The sequence below is a fragment of the Argopecten irradians genome, chromosome 4 (genome assembly GCF_041381155.1).
Source record: "Argopecten irradians isolate NY chromosome 4, Ai_NY, whole genome shotgun sequence".
NCBI lineage: Eukaryota > Metazoa > Mollusca > Bivalvia > Pectinida > Pectinidae > Argopecten > Argopecten irradians.
Window position 1 is genome coordinate 34,098,941 of NC_091137.1, and position 12,094 is coordinate 34,111,034.

The window sequence follows — 12,094 nt, forward strand, 5'->3', positions numbered from 1 at the left end:
TTCATCTGAGATATATTTTATTTGTATATTGATGATTCATTCACAGTTTGTAAAATTCATAACATTTGGAAACTATAGCATAAATTTCATTTAGAGCTGACAGCAAGTTAATTAAACTACATTTTGTTTCATCCATTCAAAACATTTTGGTCTACACAATGCTTGATTAGTCTATGCAATCTGGAAATGTTATAGACCCACAATCTATACAGTCAAGATATACTTTTTAGACTGATAATTTGGAATAACACTATAACTGAACTGTACTCTGTCCAGCAGCCTCACCTTCTGTGGCTCCCTGATCCTGGTAGGGGTAGCCACCATGTCTGTAACCATAGTAATGATCGTAGTGACCCCTGTGGTAGTCGTCGTATCCTGCGCGACTTGACGTCCTCGCTCCATACCCATAGGCATCACTACAGATGAATATTAAATCACTACATCATTATCAGATATCTGTTTTTAAAGTTTGGGTTTTTAAATATGACTGACACAGCTTCAAATTTGAATCTAAACATCAATTTGTACAATGCGTTCATTTAATGTTTTTCTTTCTTTTTTTCCCCCCGCACAGTTTAAATTAAGCTACTGAAATTCTACATTTTAAACTATCATTATTTGATTCTTCTTAGTAATTAATTCTAACTAGAACTATTGGTAAGAATATATGGAGAAACTTGTAGCTGAAATAATATATACTGTAATCCTAAAGATTGAAGCTAGTTTATGACGGTTATGTACGAACCAATTTAAATAATTATTATGAAAATACGTTCTCATGTCTTTTCTTTTAAATTGAAATCTTTCAATAATAATGAAATAGTATATAATATGTAGTAACTGCATTAGACTTTTAGGATCAATGTAGTTCATTTATAATTAATAAAAATATAATTCAAGTAATATCATAATTCAATATTTCTCGGGAAAAATATATGCTGGAAATAAAAATTTGTTTTATTAATTTTAGAATATACCCTGGTAGTCAGAATACAAACTCCATTCTCCCCATGCAGTTTTCATGCACATATAATGCCAGATTGACTATACCATGATATGTCCTTTATTTCTCCCAGGTCGATCAATATCAGGTCGTTTTGTATCAGATGTTAGTAAAGATATACAGTAAAACCTGCCTTAGCGACCACCTCTGTATAATAACCACCTGCTTATTAAGACAACTTTCTTAGGAGTCCCACATGGTTATTTATAACACAATTTGACCTGTGTATAAAGACCACTTGGCTATGGAGACCACTTTCTCCTTATGTGGTGTTTATAGACAGGTTTCACTGTTCATGTATAGCCAATAAGCGGACTTATTTGTATGGATATATACAGAGGATTTTGCTTATTTGCATTGAATATTTTCCAGAACATGTATTTGTGATAATTGAAATACAAAATGTCTCCTGATAAATAAATACCTGGCATCTTCAAGTTACATGAACATGTGCATAATAAGATCAGTATTATATATATATACCGGTATATATAAAATTATCAAAGCAGGTTATTGTGTCCTAATAAACAAAGTGTATCTCTATCAGCATATGGCCAGCTGCTAGTTTAATAAAGCCCGGATCTCTTAAAGCAGTGCAAAATGATTACAGCTGATATTGCCTACGATTTGCTAATACATAAACAGGTACATGTATATGTATGTGTAGGCTACCTTTTGGTAAGACAAAAACATATTGTGCATTGTTCTTTTAAAATATGCACAAGATCATTTTACGGTTTAAAAATTCAAACTCGGATTCCAGAAATGTGTGACAGCATGTAGTATAGGTAACATTATTTAGGCATCAAAGTTAGCATCTTATTCATTCGTTTGATTTTCACATTTTTTTTTTTGGTAAAAATCACACAAAACCACATCACATAACTTTAACAGCTTGGTAGATATTGGTATGTGATAAGCATTAATTCCCCTGGAACACAAGATGGCAGCATTCTGAAACCTGGAAAATGATTTAATATCACTGCAAAAAGGCTGATATTATTATTGTCATTAACATGATTTTGGAGACAACAGTTTGGGCAGAAGGGTTGAAAACTTACGGCTGATCCTCCGGTAAGGAGGCAGGGGTGTGTGCTCCCCGCGACTGACTGCGCTGACTGTACCTATCATCCTCATAGCCTTGGCCATAGTAATCTGACGGATAGCTGGAACAGGCCATGATGCATCATGATAAACACATGCTGATCAGCAGACGGGTGTGACATGACCACACTCTGCCATCCCTAGGGTTACTACTGCATTCTTACACTGTAATTCGCTGTTCAAACTAGTAATCGTAACTATACATATACAAGTCAGACTCAACAGTTTGTAAGCATTGCAGGATGATATGTGTACAATACATACGTACAGTCAGTGGCCATAATAAGTACAGTACTCAAGTGAAAAGTTTGCTATATATTCTTAGTAATTTAACATACTTTTATGGTAACTGATATTCCTAACATCATTTTTCAAGATTTTATGCATGGACGAAGAATTATGTTTGCATCCCAGATAAATTGTCTAAAATATTTTCCGTACCATATTTATCAAGAAATTGATCCTATGTGTGATTTTTATGACGTCATTTTACAATAGACAAAGAAGAAAATGGTGTTGTCATCAAACATGGTTCGGATATAATCGCTCAAAACTTGGACATATTGCAACGGAAGGAAATTTATGTTATTTCAAAATAAGCGCCAGATAACAAGAATTTATATTCTCAACTTCTAGTTTGAAGATTTTACACATGCAATTGATTTCTAGAGAGAATGTTTAAACATATAAAATGACTAGGTTATGACGCAAAACTAATACCTGCGTACTGTATTATGGCCACTGACTGCATGTAAGTAACATATAAATGGATTCTAATTGTTTCATCATATACGACAATTAAATACTCAGATTATGTCAGAATGGTAAGCTTACACAATGCGTTATAATGCTCAATATATTTATATTATTGTACTTCTAGAAGGATTACAAACAAATTGTTTAAGGAAGGACCACCAACAATATGAGAAAAATGCTAAATCATACAAAAAATATACATTTTATAGCAAAAACACTGCTAGTTGTATATCTATTTCCAAATACATCATCAAAATGTGCAAGTTACTGGTATTTGTGCCATAACTAATTGACAATATTGATTTGTCCTGATGTTGTTTTTTTTTTTTGAGGAAATAATTTGTAGAAATCATAGGAAGCTAATGAAAAGTATGTATGATGGTTTATAAACATTCAGTAACAATACAGACATTAACAATGTAATTTTAAACCCTTCTTCTGATCATGATGTTCTATGTATATTTAGATGAAAACATGTAAAAGTACATGTACAATTACTGATAATATATGAGAATACAAACCACTGCAAAACTTCTTGGTTTAACACTGTGTACTAATTTTTCTGTACAATTGACATAAATAGCGTTATTTTTTGACGATATAGAGTTTTTATTTACCTTGAGGTTCCTAAAATGAACACCTATGTGTGCATTGTGAATATTGCTATTTTCAAAGTGTTGGTAACTTTTTATTCTGAATAACATATCAAAATCTATTCTTGATTTATATAAGCTAAGTGTGAAAACTACTGCACATAAAACTTTTAGTGAAAATAATCAAAAGTGAGGAATTGCTACCACAAATGTCACAAAGAGTGATCATGATTTGCTTTAAATAATGATATAATGTATCATCGGTATGAAGAAATGATATGAATAAACTATATTTATATAATTTTTCACAAGAACATGGAAACATAAAGATCAACAAGATACAGCAACATGCACTAAATAAACTACTTTATCATTAATAAACATAATTCATTAATAATTAAAACAGTCATCTTTAATTAAAAGTAAATGTGCAGAAGGAGGAAAGAGCAGGTATTAACACACAAACACTTGGAATCCATGGACAACAAGAACAGGATAGATCAAACAAATAATTAAAAAGAAAAAAAATTCTCCCACTTCTATATCTAACTCTTGTACCTTCATTGCTGCCATGAAGTTTGTTTTTAAGTTAGAAATTACTGTAATAATTAACTAAAACCAGAGATGAGAGGTAGGATTGAAGAATTATTTTTTCTATTAGCTAATATCAAAGCTTTTCACAACAGTCTAGTTTTTCTTCGAAGAAAGTTATCTAAACCTTGTCAAAGCCATATGTTATAGACTATCATTTTTTTTTTAAGTATTGCTTTTGCTTTGGTAGGGTTCTTATTATTCTGTATTTGCACATTACAGAGTTATCTGCCCTTTTTGTGTAGGTATTGATTGTGACGTCATGTGTTTGCGAGCTTAACATCATACTTTTCAAAGAAAACAACGTGAATATTGCTCACAAAATAATGATGTCACAATGGATAACTACCCGCAAGGGAGGTAACTGTGTAATATCCAACAAGGACATAGTCATTCAGATCCCCCGCCAATGGAGATATCAAAGCTGAAGTAAGTTTGATTGTGGAGACTTATGTGTATGAAAAAAACCCAGGAAAAAGGAAGTTGAGCTAAAGAAAGATGGAGTATAATTCAAGTAGAGCGGGGCTGCAATTGTTGAATCAGGTATACAGCCTTGACATTTATATTAGACTATATACACAAAGATGGGTGGAGTTTTGCAAAGTAACATTTACCATTTACCATGATATTTTCAGCAATGTTTCCATGGTAACGGAAAAAGTGCAAAAAATGAAAACCTAAAAATAGCAAAAGGTACTACTAGACCATTAAAAGAATGTGTCTATGAAGTTTCGTGGAAATATCTCTGCTGGTTTTAGAGTTATGCTCCGGAAATGAACCTGCTACAAAAATATGATATTTTCAGCAATGTTTCTATGGTTACAGAAAAAAGCACAAAAAGTGAAAACCTAAAAATAGCAAAAGGCACTACTAGACCATAAGAACAATGTGTCTATGAAGTTTCATGGAAATATCTCTGCTGGTTTTAGAGTTGTGCTCCGGAAACGATTCTAACACAAAAATCTGCCATTTTCAGCAATGTTTCCATGGTTACAGAAAAAAGTACAAAAAGTGAAAACCTTAAAATAGCAAAAGGCACTACTAGACCATAAGACCAATGTGTCTATGAAGTTTCGTGGAAATATCTCTTCTGGTTTTAGAGTTATGCTCCAGAAACAAACCTGGTACAAAAATATGATATTTTCAGCAATGTTTCCATGGTTACGGAAAAAATGCAAAAAGCTGAATTGAAGCACATGATACCAAAAGAAAACTACACACAAAGGAAAGCTTAGTAAAATGTAGTACTGTATATCAAGTGTTTAATTAAGAGACAATGCATCATCATCCTTCAAAATGATTAATAATGTCACTTGCTTCAATCAAATGCATCAAGATTTACATTTCATAGATTATCTATTAAATTGCATTACCAGATATATACAGCAATAATTTCTTCTAATGAAAACACAGATTGCTCTATCACCAAATGCAATAAGACAAAACAATTCCAAATTTCCAAACCTTAATAATTATAGGTGATGCCAAAGGACGAGATCTTCCTAAATGGATTGTTAAAGGGGAGATTTTGTACAGCAAGATTTTTGCGAATTCAACATTGTGAAAATATTCCAATTAAAGATCAAGAAGATTTTGCAGTGAAAAATTGGTATACAAATTAAAGGATTTTTTTTATATTTGATACAAAATGTCTTGGACTAATAAAAGTAATATTTTCAAAGGGTCAGGTATTGTTTCAATATCTTGAATGCTTTAACATGAGAAAAAGGGATTTTTTTCAGTATCTTCAGATTTCTTGTCTCCCACCAATTACATGAAAGTTGAATTGGTAACCCTGTGAACATGTGTCCATATCCAAATTACTGTCTGTTTGAGATATCATTTAAAACTTCATTATTCTAATAAGTTTAATACTTTATGCATAGGAGTTATTTTCATCCGTTTTCTCATATATATTAAATTAAAAAAAGAAAAGAAAGACTTTGCCTTGTAAATTTGGTGATAGATCAACAAAACAGCAAAATGCACAACAGCAACAAAGGAAAGTAAAAGCTGTGAGGGTGTGAAAAATCTGAAATCTGCATGACACACACAGGAAGTAGTTATCTCCCTTACCCGTAGTAGGGGTGGTAGTGTCGGTCCATCATTCTATCATAGCTGAAAGTTATCAGTGAAATACTGTGACATAGTAATATTGTAAAAGGCATTGTAATAAATATTATATAATTACACATTGATAATTAATAATTAGGTGCTACAATTTAAGTAATTATTCAACAGTTTTATATAGATATAATATGCAATATCATGCAACATTTCATTTCTTATTTGAAATACTTTCAACGTTTGAAACGGTAAAATAATAAAACTTTGGAAAAAATAGGCTTATCAGATAAAAAACTTAAGTGATAGTGGACAATTTGCAAGTAAAAATCTAGTTCTTTTTAAATAAAATGTTGCATGTAAATATGTCAAAATGTGCAGATGTTTTTCAATTTTACTTTTCTGTGAAGAATGGGTTAATATATGACAGTAAATGCTGTTAATATTCGTAAAGTGAAATCTTGTGATCTGATTAACATATGGTTTTTCCGTCTGAATATTAACATATTTAATATGAAATCACAGTTGGACCTCGTTACTTGAAGAAGATGGCAAAACTGAAGATCTAAATTTTTAGTTTGTTCATGGGTTTTTTTTAGTATACAATAAAATTTTACTCGTATTGAAGTCTTTGATTGTGATCAATGAAACACTTATAATAAAACAAAGTGTTCAAATTTTACAACCAAGCCTCAGGTTTACAAGGTTCAACTGTAATTTTAAAGGCATGCAGAAATACACCTCTCATATCCTCTGTATTTGTAATTGATATGTACATGGGTTTTTAGTCAATTAATTTAAAAACAAGTATTTAAGTAAATCCTCCATTCTGCAACTGCTCCTATCTGAATAACTATATAATTTAATATCAACAATTTTGCCTAAATTTCTTAAAATTACTCTTGGTAAAAAGAAACACTAAATATTTGTGATATTATATAGAAACATATAAAAAATATCCCTCAGTAATCAATATTTTTTCTTTGAAAAATAGTGAAAACCACCCTTGAAATAAGATAACATGTAATATTGATGTTTCATAAACAGACAAAATATCATAAATACCACTTGGAAATTAAAATACCTAGTACAGATTAAATCATCTTAGAATACATGCTCCTGTGTTTGCAATAACCCCATGCATTTTCTGAGAAAGAGACTACCCCTGGTTCTCATTTTAGAATTAAGAAAGCCAAAAGCACCCATTGTTCTCGTTTTTTTGAGAACCGATTGTTATTACTTACCTTTCATTGTATTGTCCAGGCTCCTGACCTTGACCTTGCCGATAGTACTCGTCGTAGTAGGCAGAGTTATAGCGACTGTCGTGATAGTAGCCTTGATAGTACCGACTGTCGTAGTACCCATTGTAGTAATCATAGTCGTATCCTGTGAAAATTTTTTTGCATTCAATTTACTTTATTATATTAAATGAAACCTTTTAAAATGACAAAATGTACAGGCACTAGTTAGTAGGTACTATTAAGTTCCACAAGGGGAACAGGATTTAGGTAACCCATGATTGCAATGATGCAAAAACGCCACATAATCATACTGTGTGTTCATAGAATAGATTAGTATTCTTCTGGAATAGCCACTATAGATAGATTCTTGATACAATATTAGCAAAATTTTAAATGAATGTCATATGCACAGAGATTCACAGAAGTTTAAATCAAGCATGTACAAATATACTTGCAACTGGTAACAAATATTTAAACACAAGATGCTAATTTACAAAAGGAATTGAAATGAATCCCCAAAATCACTTAACAATTGTATATGTGACATTGTCTAGAATATATTACAGTTGCTTATATTATCAATCAAAGTGAAAGTAGGTCAAGCATTTCCATCCAATCCATCAAGGTCTAGTACTGACTACTAGATGTAAAATAGCACTTGACTACAATCTTGACATAAGCCATTACCTCCTCTAGATGCCGAGCTATACCGTCCGTCTTTGTAGGCAGGGTCTCTGTAATCCTGACGTGAACGAGGGCGGTCCGATTCCCCACCAGTACGACTCTGTCTTGAGGAAGGTCGATCATCATCTATTGAAAATAGATATATAATATTGTTTCTATAAACATGTAATAAACACATGCGTGTATTGAAAAAAAAAAAACCCATTACAAACCTTATACATACCTGGTACTTATTGAAGGTTTTTCTACTGCAGTACATAGCAATATTTTCTAAAATGCTGTGAAATTAATCACATTATCATTTTTTTATATTCTATGAATGTACATGCATTTTGAATTTTCATATCCTTGAATTGTGAACATGTACCTATAGGCAGAAATTTATTATTAATTAGTGATACTGAATAAGAGATCAGTAAACAGTACTCTTACATTAAGACTTTACTTATTAATAAGCAGAAATAAAATCAATCAATATAGATATAGACATCGGATTTATAACTATCTTCAGATTATTATGACTAATTCTGTGCCAGGTGATGAGTTGGATTGACTAGTAATATTTAATCATAAATTAGCATATAAACAAATGAACTACTCACATTGTGAAGTTCTTGACCTGGGCCTATCATATCGCTCATCACCATAGTATTGGTCCTTGTAGGGGTCTCGGAGAGGCGGTGCTCCCTTACTACCATACTTTGACCTTCTGTCATAATAGTTGTCGTAACCATCATCTTTGCGGTCTCTAGAATCATGCGGATCCCGTTCCCGGTAGTCCCTGGGGTCACGACCCCTACTATCATGATACTGGTCCTTTACACTGTAATGTTCCCCATGCTCACGTTTCTGTAGCTCCCGTTTTTCTTCCTCCTCCTGCCTACGTACTATATCTAACTCTCGATCTATAGATGAGTTTCGTTCATGTCTGTCTCTTTCCTTATCCACATCTTCCCTTTTCCTCTCGACTTGATTTCTGCTGGGAGGATCAGCTTTAACAGGTTCACTTTTAGTCACAATTTCAGGTTCTGGTGTGTTTTCCTTTGATATATGCTCCGTTAAGGATGATATCAAGTTCTCTACAGGAGAAAGAACTTGCTCCGTCTCTTCTTTAACCTTTGCAGGTTGCGAGACAGGGGCAGGTGACATCAGTGAAGGCATAGGGCCAGCTGGAGCTAAAAGAATGTTTGTTGCAGGTAACTGCAGCTCACTGTCTGCCCACAATGTTGTCGCTGGTGACATATTGTGTTTTACTCTTCTCTCCTGATTTTGCTGGAGATGTTTTTCCATCCTTCTCGGAGACATTACGGCACGAGCTCTAGATGAACTTCCACTCGGACCAGGAGGAGGTCTGGATCTTCGATCACGATTTGACCTCGTCTTCCAGTGAGGATCCTGACTGTGAATAGAGTCGCGGTCAGACTGACCTTGGGAATCACTGCCAGAAGACCTCCTGCTACTATCTGCACCTGATGACCTATCTGAACTCATTGATTTACTGTGGTCTGTACTTCTTGTCAGACTCTCTCGGCTGTCTTGCCGAGACACCTCTTCTATAGTTTCACTGGATCCAGATATATTTCTCCGTCTTGCTGGAGGCTGAAATGGACTCTCTTTTCTTGGCATAATAGGACTCTGCGACTTCATCTTTTGACCATATCGATTGTTGAGTGTCCGGTCCTCAGCATTCAGAATTGGACTAGGTGGCTCTATGGAGTTGTCATTACTGCTAACCACACTTTCTCCAAAAGAGTTGCCTTCATTCACTGCGTTTATCTGATGAGGCTCGGATGATGCAAGCTGGTTATTTGTTTTCCTAAATGGATTCTCTCCCCCTTTACCTGATGTTGGAGTAGCCATAGGAGGTGGCCCTGTGCCTGATAAAGATCCCCCTGTCTGCTCAGCTGTCTCTGGCGTAACATTTGGGGAGGATGTATATTTTGGCATCATGGAATCAGGTTGGAATGGTTTTGGAGGCTGACTTGAGGACTGTGGGATTGGGAGAGGTGCATTTGTTTTATCTTCTCCTTGTCCCTGTGTAACCGAGCTGGGTGACCCTGTACCACGCCCACTGCCTGGAGAGTTCCTGCTGGAGCCAATAAAAAACTGGACATTGTTGTCAGTAGAACTCTGTCGGCTGTGATTTCCCGGTACAATCAAGTTTTGGGGTGGTACAACCTCCCAGTCGACTAAACTTTGCTGGTCATCTGATGTTGTCATTGGACCACTGCTTCCTTGCACAAGATCAACTTGGGGAGTTTCTGAAGAAACTGGTGGATTGATATCAAATCCATGTTCCTGTAAAATATCTCTAGGCTTGACAACATTATCAGCCTCATTGTCATTGTCTTTTATTGTCATATGATTTACTCGTGTAATTACATTGTTTATTTCTTTTGGTTGTTGTGAAAAGTCACCGCCCATCATACCTTCACGTAATTGTGCATTGTCATTGGCACTGGAATGTACTATATTTGAAGGATCCATATTCCGACTTGTCAAAGTGGGCTCTTGATTATGACCTATGTAATTTTGTCCAATAACACCAGCATTCTCTTGGTCTGTATTTTGGAAGAAATTAGGAGCTTCTTCCTCATGAACACTAGAATGGGTTCCACTATAATTAGAAGCTGCAGATGAATTAAGACCATCATTTTCTGACTTTTGTTGATGAATAAATGGTTCTTGATTATACCCCTGGTTGTTAAATTTTTCCTGACCATGTTCTGAATTAAAATATCCTTGTACCTGTTCCTGATTCATAAGATTGAAAGGTTGAGTCTGATCCTGGTTGGGCTGATAGACTTGTTGACCATCATAACTATTATTCATTGGTTGATGTTGCTGATTTAACTCGACATTATTCCAGGTTTGATTATAGCCATACTGTTGTTGACCCCAGTTTTGCTGGCCATGTTGTTGAACTTCCTGTCCCTGAGTTTGTTGGTGACCAGGATCCTGGTACTGATGCTGGTTGTAATATTGTTGATGTGCCTGCTGATTATGGTCATAGAACTGACCCTGATAAGCAGCAGATGCATCAACATTACCGGTAACATCATTCCCTTGATTTACTTGTTGGTTATTGTCCATTACTTGACTTTCATTTCCACCATTGTTCCATTGTGATGGGTTCCAGTCCCATGAACTGTTGAATGCATCAGCCTGCTTTTGACTGCTTGTTTGAACTTGGCTAGTCTGATCTATGCTGTTGGCATAGTTACTGGGTTGAGAAGTACCCTGGGAAGTTGCTCCAAATTCAGCAGGATTGAATAATTTCACTCCTCCTGTTCCTGCCTGTGCTCCCTGTTGATACTGCCAGGGAGCGGAATTGCTCATTCTGAAACATTTAAAGAATCATCATTGAAATTGAACATGCTAGTTCTAGTACTATGATCACATCATATATATTTTACCTGTACACCATTAACCAGTTTAAAAATGCATTTTATTATGCTTACTCGTGTCAGCTTAATCCAAATTTGTGTTTGGGTGTTGAACTTCCTTGAAACACAGACAATCAAACAAAGTTAAATAATGAATAATGAATAACAAATCCAAGACGAATTCCGAAAAAAAGTATACTTGGAAGCAGACTATATAACGTTATATCTCAATCTAACAGCTGACTGTCATCATGCATATGTCAATGTCCAAACAGTACACTCACCTGATGATATAACCCCTGAGTACAGAGTTTGATGAATCCGTCCACTACAGTCAAGATATATTTCCGTTTAGCTTGTTTTATGTTTCAATAAAACAATTTAACATGAAATTAATTTAAACATCCCAATCTAGCGAGCACAAGGATCCCCGAGAGCGCCGCCATATTGCTTGTAATGGTTACGTGTGACGTTGCGCACACTGGAACGTTCGCATATTATAAAATATTTTGATACTTATTCAACGTTACTGGACACTTCCGTATAATCGTTTAACTACATACATAGGACTGTGTGGTGTCCACCGACAATATATACTTTTGTTCTCAAAGATAGTTTGATATTTACCCCACCAAAGGAGAGTCAAAATACAGAAAACCGACCGGAAGTGGT

At 34.5% G+C, this 12,094-nt stretch overlaps 1 protein-coding gene across 5 annotated transcripts in view; it reads right to left on the reverse strand.

Moving 5' to 3' along the window:
* Positions 1–12,074, reverse strand: part of LOC138321404 (protein transport protein Sec16A-like) — a 39,239-nt gene extending 27,165 nt beyond the window's left edge. For 2 of the 5 annotated variants that reach the window (XM_069265073.1, XM_069265071.1), the window contains exons 1-7: positions 11,707–12,073; positions 8,639–11,376; positions 8,040–8,162; positions 7,356–7,497; positions 6,124–6,165; positions 2,065–2,169; positions 286–416 (exon numbers count right to left, since the gene is read on the reverse strand). In XM_069265073.1, the coding sequence (XP_069121174.1) occupies positions 286–416; positions 2,065–2,169; positions 6,124–6,165; positions 7,356–7,497; positions 8,040–8,162; positions 8,639–11,375 (3,280 nt within the window). In that variant the 5' untranslated portion in view covers position 11,376; positions 11,707–12,073. Of the gene's footprint in view, positions 1–285; positions 417–2,064; positions 2,170–6,123; positions 6,166–7,355; positions 7,498–8,039; positions 8,163–8,638; positions 11,377–11,706 lie in introns of all 5 variants that reach the window. The other 3 variants (XM_069265072.1, XM_069265074.1, XM_069265075.1) reach the window with 3 other exon arrangements.
* Between the last annotated feature and the right edge of the window lie 20 nt (positions 12,075–12,094).